Raw genomic sequence first — 25,835 nt, 5'->3', positions numbered from 1 at the left:
CTAAATCTTCATCTTCTTTTTGCTGCTCGTGCATCTCGTCGTAATCTATCGTTGCGGGTATTGTTAATTCTTCGATCCGTGATAGTGTGTCGGCGACTGTGTTTTTTGATCCAGTAATATGTTTTATGTTCGTGCAGAATTGTCCTATGTAGTCTAGCTGTCTTTCCTGTCTTGGAGAGTTCGTAGCTGTTTTTTTTGTAAATGCGAATGTGATCGGTTTGTGATCTGTATATATTATAAAATTGCGTCCTTCGACATTCTGTCTGAAATATTTTACGGCTTCGTAGATTGCTGTCAGTTCTCTGTCATACGTGCTGTATTTCTTCTGTGCTGGGGTGAGTTTCCTTGAGAAGAATCCTAGTGGTTGCCATGTTCCGTTGTTTTCCTGCTGTAGGGACGCTCCCATTGCGTTGTCTGAGGCGTCGACCATTATAGCGAGGTGGGCATCGATGGTTTGGTGCGCTAGTAGCGTTGCTGTCGCCAGGTCGTCTTTACATTTATTAAATGCGGCTGTCGACGTTTGTGTCCATATTAATTCTCTCCGGTCGTTTTTTACATAGCCCTGAAGCATGTCAAATAGTATAGCTTGTGTCTCTATTGCATTTGGTAAAAATTTTCTATAGAAGTTTATCATTCCGAGGAAACGTCGGAGTCCTTTCGCGGTTTTTGGTGTCTCGAATTGTGTTATTGCTTGTACCTTTTCTTGCAGTGGTGTGATGCCGTTCGATGTTATAGTGTATCCGAGGAAACTGACGTCCGGTTTTCCGAAACTGCACTTGTCTGCGTTTATTATTAAACCGTTTTCTGAAAGGGTTAAAAATACTTCTTCGAGATGTCTTTTATGTTCTTCTTCGCTCGTTGATGCTATGAGTATGTCATCTATGTATACGAAACAATAGTCTAGATTCTTTGTTACATTGTTCATGTATCGTTGGAATGTCTGAGCTGCGTTGCATAGTCCGAATTGCATGGCGGTGAATTCGAAAAGTCCAAATGGCGTGATTATGGCTGTCTTTTGGATGTCTTCGCTTTCCATTGGTATTTGGTGATACGCTCTCTTCAGATCTATTGTCGAGAATATTTTCGCTGTGTTGAGTTTATGTGCGAAGTCCTGGAGTTGAGGTATCGGGTACCTGTCTGGTAGCGTCTGGGCGTTTAAACGTCGGTAATCGCCGCAGGGTCTCCATTCTCCGTTGGGTTTCTTCACCATATGTAGCGGGCTTGCCCAATTACTCTTTGAGGGGCGGCAAATTCCTTGTTCCATCAGCAGTTTGAATTCTTTCTTTGCTGCGATAAGCTGGTTTGGTGCGAGGCGTCTGGCCCTTGCACTAACTGGTTGTCCTTTTGTTTCTATTATGTGTTTCACTTCATGTTTCTTTTTATGTCCGATGTCCATTTTTGGTTTAAGTATGTCGGGGTATTTAGCCATGATTTTGTGATATTCACAGTTGTTATTGATTAGTGAAATTTTTGAAGACGGACTTTTGCAAGTGTTTCCGTCTACTTTTAATCCAGTTACGTTGTCAGTTAACGTTGCGTTTTTCAAGTTTACGCTTAAGTTATAATTGTGTAGGAAATCGGCTCCTAGTATCGCTCTTGACACGTCGGCGATTATGAATCTCCATTTCAATGGTCGTCTTAAATTTAAGTTTAATTCGAGTGTTCTTGTACCGTATGTTTTTATTTGGTTTCCATCGGCGCCGTAGAGTGTTGTTGTTGTATCGTCGGAGGCGAGTGAATTCTCTATGTTGTTGTATGACCTCGGTAACACGGATACGTCGGCTCCAGTGTCGATTAGAAATTTCATGTTGGTTCTTCGATCGTAAACAAAGAGGCGGAATGTATCATGAGGGGGGTTACAGGCCTCTAGTTTGGCCCCCCGTTGGCGTTTTCCGGCTGGAAGCTGCATGGTTTTCTACATTTGAATGCTTTGTTTTTGAACTTGTTGTGGTAAAAACATATGCCGTTTGAATTTTCTCTAGACATGCTTCGGTATGGGGATCTGCTTTTATTTCTATATCGGCCGTTGTCTTGTCGTCTGTTGTCGTAGCGGCTCATGCGTCCTTGCCAGTTGTCGTTTTCGTGTTTCGCTTTTAGTTGTTTGACTTCCTGCGTTAGTAGTTCTATTTGTTTTAGCAGGCTCGACATTATGATGTTACTAAAAATTTTGTTTCTTGATTGATCGCAAGTTGTATTATATTCCGGATATTTTTGTAGTTGCGGTTGTACTTGCTGCGGTTCTTGATATTCATGTTCGTCGTTGATTGCCATCGTTGTGCGATATTTAAAAAAATATTATTTATTATTATTTTTGTAAAAAAAAATTATTTAAATATTTTGGATTTTGCTGTGTTTGGATGTTACGGATTGGTATTTTTCGCGTTGTTAGAAAAAATAATTGGTGGGGTAAATGACTCGGGTTTGTTTATTGCTTAACGGTCGCGGTGTTTACGGAATACGCTCGGGAATTTGTTTCGTGTTATTGTTACGTGCTGTTTTTAAGCGAGAATTTATATAGACGAATTAATGTAATGGGATTATTTTTCGATGTTATATAGTTATGACAATGCTGAAAGAAATTTGATTATTAGGATAATTTTTGACGTAATATTAAAGAAAAAAATTTTTTTTTTATATATATATAAATGACAATAATTTATTGATTCTACATTTACAGCGGCGTTTTTTTTGCCTTGTTTTATTTGTGAATTATTTACGATTTGATTTTATTTATGAAACAGGATAGGTGACGTTTACTATGAGAGCTAATTATTGAATTTTTGCATATATTTTTTGGCAAATAAATGATTTTAAATTATGTTTATTTAGGTTGACTTAGCTTTTTCGTTGTTCGTTTCCTCTTCGTTGTTGACGGCTTCCGTATCTGAAGTATGTGTTCGCGCACGTTCTTCCTGTGTGGATTTCCGATGTCTGCGTCAGCCTTAAGATGACCGAGACGATGTCGTCTTAGCTGAAATCAGTGTTACAATAGCGGCGAGTATTCTGTCGGTACAATTAATTTTCTATTCTCCCACGTGGTTTCATCGGATTAGATATAGGTAGATATATCGGATATAGATAGGATTCAAAAAATTGTTAATAATTGACTTTTATTTTACCAGGGAAAAGATTCTAAATTGGGTAGTGCAAATATAAAAGGTTTAATTTCGAGATTATTATTTTTAATGAAAAGATTTTACGTTAGATATGTGAGAATACTAAAATATTGACTTACGTTTTATCCCTGGGACGCTCGTCGCCACGCTTCCTGTGATCGATGTTTATTACGCGTTGTTTTTTTCGGTTTTTATTTAAAAAATGCTTCTAAAATTCCGAATTTTGTAAAATGTGTTTCGGGATCACGTCGGGGGGTCACCAATTATGGTTTCTAGTTGAATACCACTTTAATTTATCAGAAGGGAAGCAAGATGAAAGCGGATTACTTTTAACACAAATTTATTTAGTTCTATTAAATTACAATCAAGCAAATACTTAAGGATAATCGCGTGACTCTAATATGGGAACAGTTGAAGTACGTGTCGATCTGAGGACGGGTGGCGACGAAGTGTGGCGGGTTCGCTTGATCCGTTCTTTTCTGGCGGTGAAGGTAGCTCGCTACGTTGAGCTGGTGTTGCCATATTCGATGTGTGTGGGTTGCCACAGTATGATCATTCATTAATTATTTATATTTATTCAGCCTTTAATCCATACCAATATACTTGGTATAAATACTTAAATGTTTTTTTTTCTTCGAATCGGCGAATAACCATCATACGACACCGACACGTAAAATAAGAGATGACATCGGATGGCGTTTAGAGAATGCGTGAGTGAGAGAATCATAAAATAGATTTCAAAAATACGGCCACAAGTCTACTCACTCGTCTGTCTTTGACTTTTCAATGGCTACATATTACACATTGCCGAGCTTAGCGGTTCACGGTCGTCTAAAATATTTTATTTGTTTTTTTAATCGACTTTTATGGAATTCTTTCGTCGGATCCGGTGAACTCGGTAGCACTTTTAGTAGTGGTCTTAGTTTTTTTGTTGTTGATCATACTGACCGAAAGCTTTTGAATGAAGTTTCACGAATTGCACGAATAAAAAATATCTATTAATACAATCACAATTCACAATGGTATGCGAATAGAACAATAGGTATATTGTATTGATATAATAGATATTTAATACAATACCATATCAATGAAAACACTTGGTATTTTAATTTCGCAACTGAATTTATCGACACACAATTTAAAAAAAAACAGTATTTATTGTAGTTACCATCACAAAATCATCATTTACCTGAAAAACTTATGTGAACAGGTTTTTGTTGTTATCTTTCTCTCTATTCCAATATGAACATAATAATGACTGCTTCATAAAAACATTATGAACAGCACTCAATTCATCTCCTATTATAATTTTGTCAATTGTTGCGTCCTCTTAATAACATATATTAAAAAAAACTTATATCACTATTTGGAATTTTGATTCAATAATGTTGTTTGAAGCAATTCATCCCACTATTCCAATAAATATAAATATATATATCTTTAAACCCGAGCCCTTTGTCTCATTCCATGTGTATGGGTTTTATGTGTAAGGCACCTTATGCTCATAGGTATTAAATTTAGCTTTCGTCTGTTACTTATACTCGTAACATGCAATATTTTGTACATTGAAAATTATTTTGTTCAATTACTTTGATGTCATTATTGGTTTATTTTTCTTTCTGCATTTTCTATGTTCTTATTATGTTTATATAAACACATAATTTTTTTTATAAATCTCCGGTAGTTAATGAGTAAATAAATATCAAATAAATTTATCAAATAAATTTATCAAATAATGTAATTTGTACCTTCTACTGTATTGAATACTACCCAATTGGCATGGTATTTGTTTTATCGGTTTTGTTTCTTGTGTTTTTTTTTATGTCGAGTGGTCAAATATATTACGAGCTACCAAATGAATACGATGCAGAATGCATCGAAACAAGTGTCACAATAGATTTTAAGAAATAGTCGTATTTATCGAGTGAAATTTTAATTAAAAACATATATTACTACAATGTGACGAATCAGTTAATGAAATTAAAAATATGCAATACGCAATCAAATTTGTGCACTAATTGGCGTGATTGGCTTTAATGGACGAATCTATAAACCGAATTGAGTAAATAATTCTTTTAATGAAGTCGTTATTTCATTCGGTTATTTATAGTTCGATCACCCGTATCTAATATATACAAATTTATGACGTGATTAACAGCGTTATTCCGCGAAAAATTCATTTCATTCATTCATGAACATCGAACATTTTAAATTTCACACATAGCCACTACCCGAAACATAACTGAAGCATTCATAACTGTTAAAATAACATGATTTCATTGTATTAAGTATTTCATGCGCGATTTGTACTCTTAATTGATCTCAAACTCATGCATAATGGATGTATTTTGTCCTCTCTTTATCTGCTGTGGGTTTTGGTATCTGTCAACTCAAATCCAAGAATATTTTTCCTATCGTAAAGCTTCCGTTTCTCACTTGTTACAGAGAAATCCATCATAAAAGGCCTATTCTATTTAAACATTGAATTAATTTATTAAAATATATATAGTTTAAAAAAAACTTATCAATCGGTCTCGTAGCGTCGAGACTTAGCATTAAGAATATAAAAAAAAATAAAATTGTTCATATCATTTTTATATGTTTTACTTTCTGAGTAAAAAATATTTTTCGAAAAACATCTAAAAATCTTAGCTTCGCAAATCATTCCAGATTCATAGAAAATAATAATTGTCATTAAATGAATATTCATAATAGAAAAATATTAATACACCTTATAAGTAATTCTCACTCGAGGAATCAATTAAAATTAACGAATAATTGATTCACATATTTTTTTTTGTGAAATATACTTAATACTTCAAGGATGCTTAACATGATATAATATTTTCTGGATAGTTATTTTGGAATACGTTATTAAATCACTTTAATTGTGATTTAATTGTTATTCACGCCGATTCCGGAACCAGGACGCCATTGTGCACTGCCAGCTTTTGCTGAAATGTTTATTATTATTATTATTATTTTATTAATGCAAAATTCGTTAATAAGTACAAAATAGGTCCTTTTATATGCAAATGAATACCAAATAAAAAATAAATACAAAAGCGACATTATTACCAAATAAGTTTTTTTTGTTGTTGTTGATATTTATTATATGTGCAAAAAATAACCCTTAATTTTTTTAGCTTTGTACCCTATAATGATAAAACTAATTTCCATCTCACAGATTTGATTTCCGTAACCAGCCTTATTATTTACCCCAATTCCCTTTTTTTTGTTTGACAAATTCGTTATTTGTAGTAGAATAGTCTCCAATTAGTTATGGCGCCAAAAATGTGCGCAGGGCCATCTGTCAGATTCTGTGGCGGGAAACGTCATCAGCCACCCAACGCATAATGGCTGATCTGCAGCTGTCCATATCGGAAACATGTATTCATTTGTTATATTATATTATCTTTCAAATGCCTCGCCTGTCAGTTTGGCGGCACAAGGACTCGAAAATTAACGAAATCGGGCAGTAATATTGATACAAACAAATATAATGCGTGGCTTCTTTCAAAATGGAGCAGATCCAAATTGAATTAACTTTATTAGATTCCACATTGCCCTCGTTTTCAGTCTATTTTACATATATACGAATTTTCGTATACTTACTACCATAATGTGGCAATTTTCCGTATGCACATATTCATAAAACATAGAAAATAAGTTAAATGTACAATTTTAACCGTTTAAGGCGGGATATTCGATAGCCCGCATTTTCTTTAAACCCTGTTTTGTGCAAAACACCGTTTTTTCAAACAAGTTTTCAATAGTTGCACCAAACGAGCGATATTATTATTTTTTGTTTTGAATATTGAAAGCATTAACTTTCTGGATCATATTGATATATTATTTCGAGAAATAAAAATACTTTGTGTTTTGACCCACTCACATTTTTATTAACCAACTAGTTTTGGCAACAACCTGTTGCAATCTTCAGGGTTTAATTTATTACTAATAATAAATTAAACCCTGAAGAGGGCAACAGGTTGTAGCCGAAACTAGTTGGTTAATAAAAATGTGAGTGGATCAAAACACAAAGTAATTATATTTCTCGAAATAAGATATTATTATTGTTTACACACTCCAAACATTATATAAAATAAAGAATGTTTTTATAACAAGATTTTCAAAATTATATTTATGTATATGACTTTCAAATTGACAATGTTTGCTCGTTATTTACTCGTATGTAGATACTTAATCATTTAATTAAATAAATAATAAAAATAAATATATATTTTATTATTTTTGTGTGACTTGGGAAGTGATTTGAATTATTATTGTAATTTATGTCCACTTATCGGACGCATTTTTAGAAAACTCTGACGTGAAGAAAATATTGCAATATTGGCCTTGTACGCTACAAGTATGTTGAGTTATTGACGACTAAAATAATGCTTTGCCAGCATCAGATCCTCGACAGTAAACAGTGTCGTAAAGTATTGCTGAATAAGTGTAACGCCTTGATTCGCTCATTCCCAACTCACAATTGGCACGAAGGCTTTTGCAATTATCAATCAATCACACCGAAGTAAATGTTGTAAAGAAAAACAACCGAGAAAAATATACATTTTTTACTTTTATCTCATTTTTTTCCATTAATACTTACTCAACTAACTTTTAGACATATTTATTTTATGTATTCTCCTTACTTTCCGCCTCCGTAGTGTAATGGTCAGCACGCTCTGCTACCGTTCTGTAGGTCCCGGGTTCGATTCCCAAGGGGGGTAAAATAAATATAAGTGATTTTTTCACTGTTATATTTATTCAATATTACCCTGGACTGGTACCTGAAGCGGAGGGCTGATCACCTTTCCTTCATGCGTAAACGATCAAGATTACACTGCGTTTATATGACGCAGTGCCCTATGCACCATTGGGGTGCGGATAGGGGTTTTATTTATTATTATTCTTCTCACTGTTGTATATTTTCCATTTTAAGTTTTTTAGTTTGGCTATTGGGTATCGACTTATCTTTAAAAAATGATCGCGAGTTTGACCATTCTTAATCGTTTCAAAATTTCGCAAACTTGTTTGTTTTAACATTAATATTTTTTTATATCGTAGAAAAAATAAGATAAGGGTTATCGATAAAATTAAGTAAGGTGTGTTGAGATGGTTTGGGCATGTGGAACGAAAGAGCTAAAGAAAGAACGGTAAAACAAATTTATCAGCCGAATTTATCAACGGAAATAGGAACAGTGGATGACTGGCGAAAATTGGCAAGTATTGCAAATACTTGATTTGTCAAGTCAGGAGTCTAAATAATCGGCTGGTATGTATGAGGAGATGCATGAATGTAGGTGATGCGAATATTGTTTGCAAAAACTGATTGGTATGGAGTTCTATTTTTTCTGCACACCCCTGGAAAGCGGCGTGCAGTTTAGAAAAAAATGCATCAAACTAAATTGAAAGTTTTGCAAAATCCATTCGCAAATAACTGACTTTTGAAGAATTCTTTATATGGCCGAATATGAAACCCGAGGCGTACGTAATTTTAATCTCCATAAGTGCATAACTTACAAAATAGAAGACTTTCTTTATCTTTAAAATCTCCTTCGGGTCCCATTGAGATGTCCCAGACTTTCCTGGCATTTTCTTGCAAGGGAGGCAAGAATAATATAATATATTTTTAATTAATGTTTTACTTAGTAAATACCACTATTTCTTCAAATCTACTTTGACATGTGTTTCGATGCATTCCGCGTCATTTTCAAAATGATGCGGAATGCACCGAAACACGTGTCACAGTAGATTTTAAGAAATAGTGGTATTTACTAAGTAAAACATTAATTAAAAATGGATATATTTTACCACAAAGTGACTGCCGAATAAATTAATGAAAGAATAATATGCTTGAATTAATTTACAAACGTTCATATTCTCTTCCCTTTTTAGTAGGCGACCGGGCCCTAGGTCCATTGTGATTGAGTTACCGATTTGTGTTTTGGTCACATCTAAAGAAAGATGAAATGGCAACTGTATTCCTTTGTTCACGGTTGTCATCCTTGTTTTCTCTAGAATTTGATTATTGTCTTCCACGATGTATATTGTTTTCCGACGGTTTTAGTTTTACATAAATATTGCCCAACCATCCGAGACGGATTTCCTTATTTTTCTTTACAGGCATTAATCTCCCATGGATGGACATTGTTAGATGGCAACCTAATTCTTTTATTTATTTTGTTCCAGCTAATCTGATGCACTTCTCCTTCCTCGCAGCGTTCTTCTGGCTGAACACCATGTGCTTCAACATCTGGTGGACATTCCGGTAAGTGATAAATCTTGTACAAATGTTTAGTGATTTTAAAAGACTCGCGCCGGTCCCGCGTGTTGCCTTATATCCCCGATACCACATTTTATTTTTTCCCATCGACCTTCAGACGTAATAATTACTGACAATTAAAAGAACATCTTTCTCGCTTCTCCCAACGTCTTCGGCGCGGTAGACAAACCATGGTATGCGAGCAAAATCGTAAATAATTAAGTAGCGCATATTTACTTTGCAATATTACTTGAGTACCTTTTCCAACTTCTTTATTCTTATAATAGATTTTGAGAAATAGTAGTATTTACCAAGTAAAATATAAATTGAAAATTAATGACTGATGAGTTGAAAACATATGGCGGATATTCATAAAATATACTTTTTGATGTTAAATTTAACACTCCAGTTAAATGGTAAAATGTACAATAAGCAAACGCCCTTGAGGTAGTATTTTACGAAAATGGCGCTATAATAATTACCCAAATTATTATTATAATAAAGTTTTCAACCCCTGATCGTTTCGCGTTTTTTACCTCGATCTCAGAATTCAAGGAAAAAATCGTCTCGACAAAGCCTTGACATATATACAATTCATATTAGGTAATTTATTACCAACTTCATCTCTGGGAATGGTGACATCTGGAGTTTTAGGTTCTACTTCTTTTATAGTTAATTTTTTAACAATCAGCAGCTGGTAAGGCAGTTAATTTGACTAGATTCTTTTTTACGAGTTCGCAGTAAAAATAATAAATCGTGATTGCAGCTTACTTTATGAGGGTTAGGAATTTTTTTGTCTACTACTACAACTACTACCACCATCACATCGTTTTCCCGCAGGGGTAGGGAGATAAGATGGAACACCACACTCTTCTGTCCCGACAAACACTCCTCGCTTTCTTCACACCCATATTCATGCCCTCCAATTACAAAGATTACGAATTTTTTTTACAACACCGGAAAATCAAAATGATAACCTTTCTATATTTTTCCGTCATAACTTTGTTCCAAGATGGTTTAATCATGAAATAAACTGGAAGTGATAAGTTCTACTAGTAGACAGATATTCTTCTAACCCTTATGTGCACCGATGGTGCATAGGGCACCGCTTCGTATAGAAACAGTGCCACGCAGGGGTAGGCAGAGAGGATGGAACGCCACACTCATCTGTCCTGACATACACTCCTCGCCTCCTTCACATCCATATATCTATCTAGTCACAAATGCCCTCCGATTACGCAGATTACCCTTTTTTTAACACCACCAGCAAATCAAAACGATAAATAAGTAGGTACCTTAAAATAAAGAAACACGAGGTGTCCATTATAAGGTGGCCATCACTTAATATTACCATTTGGTTCACGAGATCCACTTAAAAATCGTAATCTGTTCTTTCATCGCGAACTTTTTATTATTGTTACTTTCTATTTTAACGCGTCTTTCTTAAAAATATCATATATCAGTCATTACGGCAGTACAAATTCTTGAAAAGAAAGATTCTTTGTTTTGATTTGATCCGTCAGCGCACGTTCATTACATGACCAAGTCCGCAGGAATTCCGCATATTTTTGTATTTTGACATATCGCGTCTAATTTTGGATTTACCGAGCTTAGTGCGCTTGTGCACTACAGGAATTTTAAATTGCCGCCCGGCAGTCCGGTTAGCGTGATATAACGGATGATTGGCTTGGATAGGCTTGTGCTTTTGGCCGTCTTTCTTTGGGTTGGTGCGTGATCACGGTGCGCATAAATTCGATCACGCTAAACTGTCGCAGTCGCTTTTATCTTTTTAAACCGGACTGCCGGACGGTAAAAATCGTGTAGTGCATAAACGGTCTTTTTCTCTGTTTTTCGTGTTCATTTAACTTTTTCCTTCACCCGTCATTTTTAATGGATCCCCGGCTACTGTGTAAATATACCATTACTAAATTAGTCAGAAAACATATTTTGCCTTCAGATCAAAGATCTTTAAAAGTTGCGTTTGTTGTTATTATGATCGTGTAAGCAAGATATGAAATGTGTCAGATTTTTTAAATGATATCTGCGTAAAACGATACAGCTAATGCAAAAACAGAAGTTCTAAAGCTGAATTCCGACAGTGGCGAAAAATTCGTATTGTGATATGACGCATGAAAAGGGAACCATATATCATTGTTGGGTAATATATCCAAAATAAAACTAGGTTTGTTGGATTGAATTCTACCTTTTTTATGTATATGTTAATACGTGGCGCGTTTTGTCTTCTTAGGACATTATCAAACACAGTGTTTGATTTCAATTTCAATTTTTATTTTATAGGTAATATACACATTACAAACTTTAATTTAAATCGTATACATTAACAAAAATATAAAATAAGCAAGAATACTATTGCTAAAGGTGTAGAAGAATCCAACTTCGGAAAACTCCTTCAGACACATGGAACAGATCAACATCCAATGAGATATTGTTCAACATAGCGGTAGCTCTTCCTGCAGTTCCCTATAATGTCCTAAGAAGACGAAACGCGTCACGTATTAACATATACATAAATAAATGTAGAATTCAATCCCACAAACCTTGTTTTATTTTGGATATATTACCCAACAATTTAATATGGAACTCTACCAACTGTCTGCAGTTACAATAAATATTATATATCATATTGATTTTTAACTTCTCAAATAAACTTACCTATACAAATTAGCATGCAGCTTTTGGGGATCTAAATTGATCATATAAAAAGAATAAGCAGCACTTTGTTTTTTGAATAACTCATCCTTCAAGTGACGGGTGATACCTACGCGACTTAGGTTTGAAGTGTTGGCCTGTATACTATAATGGCTAAACTGGCGTCGCGGGTTCGATTCCCGCCGATTACAAAATGAATTCAATTTTTTTTTTTCAATCGGTTTTTATGTTTGTGATGTATTTTCACATTTACCTTCCCTATCCTTACTATCCTACCTGCAGACAAGCATCTAAAATAGACGCTTTGCGGGTTATTCCTTATTTTTAAAGGTATAAGTATATGATTATTTATAAAATATGGATATTTTAGACATTTTCCAACAAACGATAAAATTGTGTAACGATAGTTTCGTCTCTGTTTAGCATCCGCTAGGCCATTTGGGGGTTTTTCATTATTTAACTAAACCATGTTTGTTTTTTTTTCATACTTGAAGAACGTAAATATTTACATTCTTATTATATCCATACACGCATGTTTATTTTTAATGAGCTATTTCTAAATGTTGCTTAACGCACTATATTAGAAAATAGGAATCGAGTTGGCCGTGCGGAGTACCTAATTAGACTCTAAAATGATATGGAATAATTTTTATAATTTTATACAATCTGGTCAAACTGCTTTACTCATTAATAAAATTACTCTCATGAGCTTTTTTTCTCAAACACCTACGTGGGTTTATAACCCATTAAAAACAGGTTAAATTACAATACGTATCTCGTGTTTTAAATTCTTTTATTTTTTGTCCCTATCCACGATCAGATTTAGACCAATCATTTTCATATACATACATATGTCTCGTACGCGATTTCTCAGAAAATAATCTTCATAAACATACGTTACCTTCGCGTTTGCCATCATACGGGAGAAAAAGGCTTGTACATATTTAATTACGTTGTCATACACCTGATTAAAAGCGTTGCAGGAAATAAATTGTGGCAGCTCGCTGAATCGTGCAAAAAGTCGTATACGAGTATGTCCGACAAAGATTTCATCTAGAGCTGACCTGTTTATAAGGCAAATAATTTCGGTCACACGTTCTAGGATTTATGATATCCTGTATTTTATACCTGCGAGTATTTGTTTTCTAGAATGTTTCACAGTATCCAGCTTCAGTGTGCGTCGGCACAAATTATTTTTTGTTATTAATAAAATAATATTTTTTTGTTTTTAGAATAATTTATAAAGGCGAGAGTTATCATTTATTAATAATAATAGAATGCTGTTTTGTCAGTATTGAACTATGAAAAACTTTGTAACTTATTAAGCCAGTGAATGAATTCGCTGAATAGTAATTTGATCAATAAACAGTGAACGCAAAAAATCTACGTATACTCAGTATTTACACGGTATATGCATACGTTCTTCGCGACACCGTGTATAAAGAGTATACATACGTAAATATAAATAAAATATGCTGTAAATGTTTCCTTGTATAAAAATCAATTCAGGATTCATTATTGTGTATAATATCATAATTTTATTAAAAAAAAAACTTTAAAAAAAACCTAAGGTTACAAAAATTACTCACTGTCACAAGACAATGGACAAATAGATATCTAGAGCATCTGTAATATTCCAATTTTCCTGTCCAAATTTTCAGATGTACTGGATTCAATTAAAAAAATCGATGCATGATCGCTGTGACTGTTTTCATATGATTTTTTTTTTACAACGTGTTATTTCGAAATTGTGTTGAAAAGCTTAGTGTACTTTCATATATAATCTTGCTTATATTTATGAAATCATTAAGGGGATATACACTAACACAGAATTCATTACACCGGAGACCACAAGTGAGGTCACATGTCTGTTCACGCCAGATTTTTTTTATTGGATTTTTTTTTGTTTTTAGAATAGATATAGGAAAAATCATTTATATATTTTTTAAACTCTACCTTTCAATAACTCTTTTCCTTTCCAAACCATATAATTATTTCGACGAACAACTTATTTTCTGATGCAAAAACTATGTTTAAAAAAAATAAGTAAAACGTTACATGAATTTAGAGAAAATGAAGTTGTGACTTAACGAATACTGGGCCTTAATACATTCGTATTTATTATATCATAGAATTTATTAAATTCAACACTCGAGTTTTTTTTCTGTTCGTACTCGTAAAAGTTGCACGTCCAAGAAAGTTTCATATCTAATTTTATTTCTAGAAAGTGTCAATAGCAAATCGTAAAATTATTCGTTTCACGTTCGGGAAATCCGTCGGACCATTTTTTTTCTATCCTAGAGTAAGTAGAATTCTCCCGATATTATTTTCTGACAAGTTTTGAGACTTACCCACGCGTTTTATATCGGTCTTACTTCAAAAAGCTCTCATGCGTATTAATATGGTTTATGTATCTACATACATTTATATGACGCTTTGATGTTTGCCCTAAGTAGAATTTTTTCATATTCCGGTTTCACCGCCATATTTCTGCTACATTGTATACGGCCAAAGTGCGTCCAATCTAAATTGAAAATTCTATCGGAATTTTCATATCATGAATGCTTGTTTATCCTATTTTACTTTGACTAGGAAGGGTAATAATATGTTTCTTTTAAACTGTAAATCTCTTTTTTACATAAATAAAATACAAGCTTCAAAATACTTAAACCAAGCATAAAATTTTTCTTGTGTCTGTCTATTTACTTAATTATGTTTTTTTTTAAAACACATAATTTTTTTCTTATTTTGATAAGCCAGTCATTGATTTATTGTTCTATTTAAATAAAAATAAAAATGTCAATTTATTGTCTCGCATCCTATCAATGAACCTTTCTTAATATTTTTAATTATTTCACTAATTGATTCGGCAGTTACTTTTTGGTAAAACCTATCTATTTTAAAATACTCTTAGTCAATACCACTATTTATTTAAAAAATCTCCATAATTAACAATATGATGACTAAAGCATCCTCCCTATTGTCAATGTTGTATTTTTTTCACTGATGTGAAAAAAAAATTAAATAAATAAATAAAAATAAGAAAAAGCTCATACCCCCTCTTCAACCATCAACGCCCCAAGGACCCAATTCTAAAATTTAGAATTAACTTCACATACGGTGTTTAAAAATGATGCGGAATGCATCGAAACACGAGTCACAGTAGATTTTAAGGAATAGTGGTATTTACCAAGTAAAATTTGAATTCAAAATTTTAAATTATCCCTAATTTAGCCTAACATTATTTACTAACTTGACTTTCAATACTGTCATACATCGATTTTACCACATATTCGCCTAAAGGATTCCATTTCAACAACGTTTACTTTGATTTAATCCTTTTTTAACAATTCCTTTTATGCTTCCGTATATCAGTTGTAGCACTCGTTTGTAAATTCTCAGTTTGGCTTACCCCCTTTTCAAATTCTATATTATCTCTGCTCAACTCAAATGAACTGATAATGAGCTTTGATAAACTAGTCAATCCTGTCACAATAGGATCACAAGTCGCCATATATCAGTAACCAGTGTGGTATAATATACTCGTTTCTTATATAAGTAATGTTGGCTAGTTTAAATAAAGCAGCCGTAACGTGTGGCACTCAATAGCTGCAGAATTCAGAATCACCGGCTGCCAACTGTTGGCTGATGATTATTAGTATGTAAACCGGTATTTATCGGAACGACCTTCTAGTTTTTCACTCTCGTTATTAATTTCAACGGCAAATCTCACGACTGGAGACCAACCACCGGCTTCGAATTCCGCAGATTTATCTGTATTAATTAAAGCGAGACGTTAAACGCACGAAGTGAGACAATAAATAAAACATTTCGCAGATATTTCAAAAATAATATCGTATTTGGTATCGTTCCCTAATATTCATATTGCACATAATGTCAACTCCTCTGTGCTCGGAAGTCAATCCGTCTAATAAGCATCTAATGGCAAAATTCAGCAACAACTTTCAGTTTATTAGACTAAATGACTCTGAGTTGACAAGTACGTAACAATTTTAATAAAATATCCTTTAAAATATTTGTAAAATTAACGAGGGAATTCTTTGAAGTTTTTACTTTTATAATGTCGGCCTCCATAGTGTAATGGTCAGCATGCTCGGCTACCGTACTGGAGGTCCCGGTTTCGATTCCCAGGGATGTTAAATAAATATAAGTGATTTTTACACTCTAATATTTATTCAATATTACCCTGGACTGGTACCTGTAGCGGAGGGCTGATCACCTTTCCTTCATGTGGTCATGATCAAGATAACACTGCGTTTGTATGATGCAGTACCCTATGCACCATTGCGTGCAGATGAGGGTTTAAACAAGACCTTTACAATTATATTGGTGTAAAAATACGTACATAGTACGTATTTTTACACCAATATAATTATAAAGTTCACTGGATAGAAAGAAATGAAGTATAAACATACTCTCTTTCTGCTACATCCTCAAAAAACATCTTTAAATATATCTTATCATATTAAATATCATTGTGAAATATAAAACACCAAAGATTATTTAACACGTAAACAACCAATCTGAACTGAAGTTTTCAAGGTTAGCTATTTCATTGATGTGATATTAAATGAAGAAAAAAAAAACATTAAAGTATGTATTCCAAAAAACATGGTGGACACTTATAGCGTTGACTTTTATCTTGAATGTTTATAATTTATGTTGATCACTGGCTACATCAGAGGAAGTAATATTTTTCTTTCCGTATCAAATTATCGAATTCTCAGCCGCGACACACTGATCCTGTGCTTATTTAGATCTTAAAAAAATATATTCTATTTGACGTGGCGCCGCGGGATTTATTTTAATACATATCCTCCTTGTCATCTGAATATTATTCGGGGATTTAATTGATCAAACGTGTTGCCATTTCACAGACATCCAATAAAAAGTTGTGTTTTTTCAAGGGTATTTCAAACTATTTCCAACTTTAATGTCAATTCGCGTAAAACTGTCTGATATAAACAGTGATATCGGTTGCCTGTCTTCAGATATTTTTATTGCTTAAAAAAATAAACTCCTTTTGATGCCTATGTTTTCAAAATAGTTGGTTTGAATATTAAATATAATATTAATCAAAACTTATATTTACAACATTTCGAGTGTGTCCAAATACTTGTTCACAAAATCTGGATTATCTCCAATTACAGGAGTTATTTTCACATTATTTTTTGACATCTCATCAATGATGAAGAAGAATATGGAAGTCTGGGCATTTACGGGGCTGACGACCGTCATAGGCTGGTTTAAGTGATCACTTTACAGACGTGTAACATTCACCAATTTTACCCATTATTGACAACCACACTGCTCAAATTCTTGGAAGTTCTATAAATATAAACCAATTTAGAAACATTGTTCTTGAATCACTAGAACTTTACTAGAGACATCTATTGGTGAATGTTACGCGTGTGTAAAGTGATCACTTAAACCAGCCTATGACGGTCGTCAGCCCCGTAAATGCCCAGACTTCCACATTCTTCTTCATCTTAGATGAGATTTCAAAAAATAATATAAAACTAATATTATTTTTTACCGTTGCTGTTATTTTTTAGAAGTTGACTGTGACACGGTATACATTTCGAATATATAACAAGGGTTAGCATTTTTACATTACACAACTTAGAACAATAAAACTCTGTTCTATTGAACTCTGTTGAATTCGAAATGTCGGAAAAACCTAACTTTACTCGGTATTTCTCAAAAAAATCATCATTCCATAAAAAGTTTAACGAATCCGTTCGAACGACTACATTTTATTTTAAGGAGTGGCATTTAAAGTTGTAACATATAATACAAAATACCACACAGCCATAATGAAATAATCGCTCTCTCGCAGAGAAATTTCAATGTAACGAGATGTCACTGCAATTGTATGATATACGTGTGTAGCCAACATAGCGAAATGCTATTTGTTTTGAGCAAATTTAGCAAATATAATAATATATAATAATAATTATGAAATTACATTTATATATTTATTATATAATAATAAATAATACATATATAAATGTAATTTCATAAATTGTTCAAAGTATAAAGTATATTAAGTTCGATATTCCGGGTGAATATAGCTCGTTACAACAAGGCAAGATGATAAATAAGTATTCGAGAAGTCCAAGTCGGCTGTCCAAACTCAGAACACAGTAAGGGTCATTTGTTTTTAGTACGTTTTATTTGCATTTTTGGACTAAGTAGATGCTACTTAGTTCAAAAATGCAAAAAAAAACTACAAAAAATGTCCCTTACTGTGTTTTATGTTTGGACAGCCGAAGTATACTAAAATACTCCCAACTTTTGAATACTAGACATACATGAATATCCTGAAGTATAGTGATAATATGATTCACTTCAACAAATTCGTGACATATCTTAAATTTATCTAATTTGACAGCTAGCTTGATAAATAGGCCTGCGTGCGCAGCTGCTAGTCAAATTCCGGCAGATTAACATTGTTTAATATATGAACCCTTGTAGCACCCCTAGATACGTTCATTGTATCTAATAGTTACCCTTTACTTAATTGCCTGGGAAGGTTAGCACGTTATAATAGAGATCCTCGATCCTTCGCGATATTAATCTTACATTTCAAACATTAATTAATAATCCGTTACTTTCGTTCTCACCAGCCGAAATCCTCTTAATTAAAACGTAATTTAGATTCGGGATTTATTGACAGTAACTAAATTTGGTTCGTCGATTTATCCAGATAAATATTAATCTCGGTTAATATACATATCGTCGTTTCCAGGAAAAGGGATTGTATTATTTGCTGAATTCTTAATGGTAAACATCATTCCGTAATGTTTCAAAGCCCACCCACTATGGTAAATATCGACAAACAAGAGTATTAACATCAGTGAAAGCGAATTTTAATATAAGGTATTATTGCAGGGTTGGTATTCCTTTGAATTTCATTTCTAACTAACTAACCAACTAACCATCGTGCCGCTTCCCCGCAGGGGTAGGCAGAGAGAATAGAACGCCATACCACCCTGTCTTTGCAAACATTCTTCGCCTCTTCCACGTTCATGCATCTCCTTATACATACCCGCCGATTAATTTGACTCCTGATCCGCCCGCTTTCAAGTATTTGACAAACCTGATTGTGCCAAGTTTTCCTCAGTCTTCCTCTGCTTCTTTTTCCTACAACATTTGCCTACCGTTCTTTCCTCACTCGTACGTTCCACATGTCCAAACTATCTCTACCTACCTTTCTTATTTTTATCGATAATATTATTTTTGCAGTATAGAATTTCTTTACATTTGAATTACCTTTGAATTTCAATTCAGTGTTCAACAATTTTATACCGAAATCGGTTGATGCATACAAAATCATATCGGCAAAAGCTCAAATTGGAATGATGCGACGCTTATATATGGCAGTGAATAAAAGAAGGATAAAAATGCAAGTATGCATTATTGAATCGAGTAAAAATGATGAATACGAGTAAAAATGATGAGTGAAATTCAAACTGTGCAGTTCGTATAGAATTCCATATCTACATATGTTAATAAAAATCTAAATGTTCGTTTGTTTAAAATTTAAAATCTCATAAAGTTGCTTAGAAATTTTGACACAACGCTGCGTTCGAATACGTGCGTATGTATATAAATAAAAAATTTAATCTTCGTTTGTTCAAAATGATTAATATCCTAAAGTTATCCAACGATTGCTTTGCAATATTGACACAACATTCCATTAAAATTCGTGCCTGTTTTTATATACCTGTGACGGATTAAAAAAAAACAGTATCTTTTATTGCAATGGCAACATCATCTATTCAACGTAATAGCAACTTACCCCATATTTAACTAAGCTCACGGTACATAGCATGCTTCTTAAGGATTGCTCAAACATTGTGTACCTACAAGCATTACGAAATTAAACATATCGCTCACTCCTTTCAAGAACGTCATAAATCAAAATACTTGATTTTTCAGGAGAACGTTTTTAAAGTTTAAAAATATAATACAATGTATTAAAAATAAATATCAAGCCACTTATTGAACTTTTAACTGCGCAACAGATTTTTTTCTTTTCTTTTCGTATTTAGTATATTTAAAAAAATTATTAAACAATACCTTTTCTTCAAAATGCAAAAACAACACTTTCTGCCCTGTAGCGGGTAAATATTAAGTTAAAAATATGCCACTTTTGCTGGGATATAAAGGGTCCGCCAAATAACATTTTTTTTTTGAAAATGGGGCGCAAAACATCGAGTGTAGCTTCGGCTGTGTGGCACGTAGCGCCGTCCTGTTGAAACCAAATGTTGCCAATATCCTCCTCTTCAATTTTTGTGAACAAAAATCCGTTCAACATGGCCCGATAACGATCGCCATTGACTAACGGCCACTCCTTGCTCATTTTCAAAGAAAAATGGCCCAATTATGCCTCTGGACCAAAATCCGCACCAAACAGTGACTCGTTTTGGGTGTACCGGCTTTTCAATGTATGCGTGCGGGTTTTCTGTGCCCCAAATACGACAATTTTGCTTGTTTACATACCCGCCAAGATCAAAATGAGCTTCATCCGAAAAGATGATTTTTTTGGCAAAATCGGCATCTTCTGTAAGTCGAATGTCGCAATATTTCCCAGCGTTGTTCAAGCGTATACACAACCATATTCGCTCAGCGGAAGGATAAAACTAATTATCTGTCAAATCAGACATGAGCTAAGTGTTACCATTCACGAAATAAGCACTAGTTGAAAAAAAAAACTTTAGATGGCGGACCCTATATATAGTACATTTTGTGGGCATTCCGAAAACATGCACAACTGAAAATCGTCGATTTTTGATTTATGACGTTCTTGAAAGGAGTGAGCGATATAAGAAATGTGTGCTTTCTCTTTTTTTATTTTCTATTTAACCAGAATGAGCCACATCAACGCTTGGTCGGGTACAGTTAGTTGTAGATAAAATTAGCTAGTGTGTTTCGAAGTACGTTTAGCATGTGCAGCTATTTGCTGAATTATGAAAATACGGTAATAAACGCAGATTAACAACGCCGAAGAAGGTCGTACAATTCATGGCATGATCTGGTTGGTATATTATTATATTGTATATATGTTTATATGTCCCTCATACGCATAAGTAAAATCTATTCCCTCCCTTAGTTAAATTTATTTGAAAAATAAAATAGACCATAAAAGTAATAAAACTGTAGGTAGCATATCATTTAAAAAAAATCTCTGTTGGACAAAACGTTATTTACACTCGAATTCAGTTTTATTGGGAACAAATCCCCGTACACGCAAAAATCCCTTACTCTAATAAATCGTTTAATATGCGAAAGGATTTTATTCTCTTTTTATAAAACATATTAGGAATTCTAGAGCAGTGGTTCTTAACCTGGGTTCGATCGAACCCCAGGGGTTCGGTGAGTCAGTCTCCCGGGTTCGGCGGAGGTCAAAACACACACCCGACTTATTGTACGATATTATGAAAAATGATACGACGTACGATATATTCATTTATCCAATAGATCTAGTATATTATTTGAAAGGAATAAATCAATCTAGCAATATTTTTTCCAATTAAGGGTTCGGTGAACGCGCACATGAACTCGTGGGGTTCGGTACCGGTACACGGTTAAGAACCACTGCTCTAGAGTATTAGAGTTTATAAGTCAATATGAAAACTAAGGGATAAAAGGACCTAGGATGTTATAAAATAATATAATTTTTCGGGTTTCCTAAACCGAACCGAAAACCTGCATGATGCATTTTTATTTTTCTTTTAGAATGCTTGTCGATTTTATCGGCCCTTTTTTGTTTGTAATTAAATATGATTAATTAATGGTCTTATAGAAAGCGCTTATCGTTCACACCGTATTTGTTATTTTATGAATATCATCAAATGAAGTATTTATATCGTGGGTGAACCAGTATAACATTGTAGATCTGGCTCTCAACTAGTGGTTCGGGACATACGAAGATTTCAAGGGTTTCCAGGGAAAGAAATTTTTAGAATTTTTAAATAAAATAATACTCACCATGTTCTTATTTGATTAAATGCGATGACAGTATTATAAAATTATCGATGTATCGATATCGATGTCGAACAGATAGATTACCTTAGTTATTATATTTGGTAATCATTTATAGTTATATATGTTTTCCCGATGTAGATTCAAACATCGTAACCAAAAGTCGAAAAAAAGTTTTTTTTATACTTTATTTATTATGTCCAAATCTGGTCTTTTCTAGGATGTGTATGTTTTTTCCACAGAGAAATGTGTATGTATGTTTGTTTTTTTGTTTTTTCCTGTGTTTCATATTATAGTTAAGATACGTACTTCATTTCATAAATTTATATATTTATGTACATTCCATCAACCGGACGATTTGCCAACATAGTTAAAAATGTGAATTCACTTTTGATATCCCTTTATATCATTGGAGAAAAATATAATGTATGTATATTTTTAAATCATACTAGTCGTTACAAAAGTCAAATCAGAAATTATTTATAATTGCTACCGTTCGTATAATTAATTTAAACTTTTTCTTTTTACGGTTGGTCTGAATAAATTCTCTTTCTGAAGTTCAATTGAATAATCTTCGAATTACTAAACTAAAAAAACTACTTCTTGTCATTTTTTAGCACGTCTGATACTTTATTTTCTGTGAATATTTACTGTGAAGAGTAATTAAAACATATTCCTTGTTTTGTTTCTATTTGATTCTCTTTTGCATCATTTTCGTTGTGAAAAATTACCTATTACGTAGTAATCGGTTTTTAAGAATGCATAATAAATGCACTTTACATCGACGTATTAAAGGTTTAAAAAATTCAGTAATAAGAAGATTTTAATCCTTAGTTTTGATAATGCAAGAATACTTATAATATTTTGCTTTTTATTCATCATAAAATAAGAGTTACTTGTGCCATATAACATAGTTCTGTGATTTTCGTTTGAAATTATTTCACAATAAAACTGATAATAGTCGTAGTGTTGATAATTCACTGTCACCACATTTTGAGAAACGGTGTTTCTGAATCCTAATCCTCATTGGGGTTATGGAACTGATATTTTAATCTGTCACTATGTACATAATAATATAGTAACATCTAGGAGACAAAATGAATAGCTAGTACTTTATAAAGTTCAATAACTCGTGGAGAAGAATAAATATTTTTTTACTATCTCATTGAATTAATATTTGCTTAATGGTGTAATATGATTCGTCTTGGATTCCGTGCGATAACAAAGGACTTGTTATCATGAAAATATAGATAAATCAGGAATCATAAAAATATTTTATTCAAAAATAGTATTTTTTTCTAGGGCGCTGAACCCGATTCATGTTTCGTAATTGTCCTTTAAAATTATCAATTTAAGATTACATGCACAGCGATGATCAACTGTAGAATTGTATTAAATACCAAACAGGTATTTTTCAGTTGTTCATTGTTCACATTTTTTTTACGTAAAAATTGGAGTTTTTATCTTTTCATGTTGTGTTCCTGTTTTAACAGAGGCAGCACCATCTCTTACTGGAGCATGGATTACATGCGAAAGTTAATGTTTTTACTTCGAAATAAAGATAATTGTAACATTATTTTTAATGAATTTGTCATTTTTGGACTTGATGTCAATCTGTATTGTCTGTTAGTTAAAGTTATGGAAAAAAAGTAATGAACATTTGCTTTATACCGAATCTAATATTATCTTTACCACAGCGTAATGTATATGTAATCGATTCTACTATTTCAGTTAGAAATAGTCAGAATTAGATGATCTTTAAAAAAAACACATTTTTTTGCTAAATCAATTTAACTATATGTTTTTCCCCGATTCAATCAAATGTACTTATTTATTATCTGTATATGATGTTCAAATAAATAAATAAATCATAGTGAAGCCCTTGATGTAGTTTTTTTTTACAAAAAAGGCGCTATATAAATTATCCAAAATTATTGTTATATCTATTAGATTGAGCACATAGCCTTTAAGTCATTTACGATCAATATAACATCGCATCATGGAATATAGAGGATGATGAAATGCAAGGTCAGATGGAAAAGTAGGTTAAAAGTACTCCATGTCAATACAAGTGTGTATTGACATGTATCAGCTAAAAGGTTAGTAAAAATTACATTCATTCTTTTAAAATTTTAACTTTTTTCATCATTCATTATTGAGATCGTGATTTCCGATACCTACTTAAATAATAGTAACATCAATAAATCTACTTGCATTCCAATATGACAGGAAAAAAATTCTGAAAGTTCGTGACTTTCATAGCATGGACTCAATAACTGATCGTGCCATACTTGGGTTTTCTTGCTTGGGTTTGGGTATAAAATAATAATAATAATTAAAACAACATAAGAATGGATGTTTTTTCTGCGAAGACATTTATCTAGAAATAATATATCTGTAAATCTTTACTTTTACGCTGGTCTTTTATTAATGATTCCCTTGTGAGACCTTTTTTCACGGGATTAGCCATGTTCTATTGTCTTATATTTTCTTTTTCTTTTCTTAAAGAGGATATAGACAGATTCCACAATGCCATCGCCCAAGAATGACAATACTCGTAAATGTTTAAATAACGTGTATTTTTTATTATTTAAAGGTTAAAACCTATGTCGATCTGACTATTTTTGTGATAAAATACTCTCAATAAAATCATAATAATAATATCGCAAGTAGGTACTCCTACATTTTACGTGCAGCAAAAAGGCAATGGTTAACATTTTTTTTAAATATGACTATTATTATTTTTGCCTGCCTTAGAAGAGCGATTGTTTAAACTAATAGACTCAAAAGTGGTATAATACAAGTTATTAATTTCTTTATTTAAATTATCATGTTTCCGAGAATGATATGGTTCGTATTTTTTTAAAGATTGAATCATAAGAGTTTAGAAATTTTATTCCCGAATCTACATATTTTATACATTTACATTTCCCTCTGTGGGATATAAAATTTGGAGAGAGGAGAATTCATCTGAATGAAAAAATATTCCGATTGATTTGATTTTCTGTTTATAAATATTCACGAACGTTCCCATCGAATTAATTAGGGTTATTTATAACAGCCTATTTTATTTCGTGTTTTGAATGGTATGCAAATAGAAGACATCATTCAAAATAAAACTCCTTTTAATGGTTTCGAATCAATCTTGACCTCTTTGTGAAGCCAAGAAAATTGGATTTTAAGCTTTTAATTAACTCAAAACGTGTTTTTAATTTAGTTTTGTACATATAAAAGCGGCAATGAAAAAACAAATGGATCGAGAGACTGGTCGTTATTTATAAAAAGTAGAAAACACTACTTCATGTTTTTTTTTAAATTACTGACTAATGAATAGAAGTAAGGAAAATTCAATGAAGGGATGGTCTGGGCATTCATTGGGTTATATTATTTGGGGTCTATTCGTATTATCTACGTAGTTAAGATACTGAACGCTTAAAGTTTATTTTTTTCTCCTGGACTTTTCTTTCTTATGATTGGCATTTTAAAACCCGTTATAAAAAAATGTTTAAAAGTTCATATTTTTTAAAAATTATAATGACGTAGGCTTGTATTATAATTTTTAATTATGCCTTTTTTATTAATTCCAAATCAGTTGTATAAAAAAAGAAGAAATGTAAAAATGTACATTAATAAAACTCTGGTACGCATTGCTCTTAAATGTTTTATTTAAATTATTTTGAGATTAATGAATAATTAAATCGTTTACGACTGTTCTTACATGTTTTAAATTGTTTAATTTAAATAACTGTACTTCACAAAACATTGTG

At 32.7% G+C, this 25,835-nt stretch overlaps 1 protein-coding gene across 1 annotated transcript in view; it reads left to right on the top strand.

The window, feature by feature from the left end:
- The window catches only part of LOC148301799 (putative G protein-coupled receptor Mth-like 1), a 193,626-nt gene that overhangs the window by 30,228 nt on the left and 137,563 nt on the right, over window positions 1-25,835 (top strand). The window contains exon 2 of the mRNA XM_088272670.1: window positions 9,315-9,393. Coding sequence (XP_088128796.1) covers window positions 9,315-9,393 — 79 coding nt within the window. The remainder of the gene's footprint in view (window positions 1-9,314; window positions 9,394-25,835) is intronic.

The sequence above is a fragment of the Brachycentrus maculatus genome, unplaced genomic scaffold, assembly GCF_059751285.1.
Source record: "Brachycentrus maculatus isolate JH-2025_06_01 unplaced genomic scaffold, ASM5975128v1 h1tg000514l, whole genome shotgun sequence".
In the NCBI taxonomy this organism is placed as follows: domain Eukaryota; kingdom Metazoa; phylum Arthropoda; class Insecta; order Trichoptera; family Brachycentridae; genus Brachycentrus; species Brachycentrus maculatus.
Note: the sequence above shows the minus strand (reverse complement) of the source record. Positions and strands in the feature narration are given on the sequence as shown.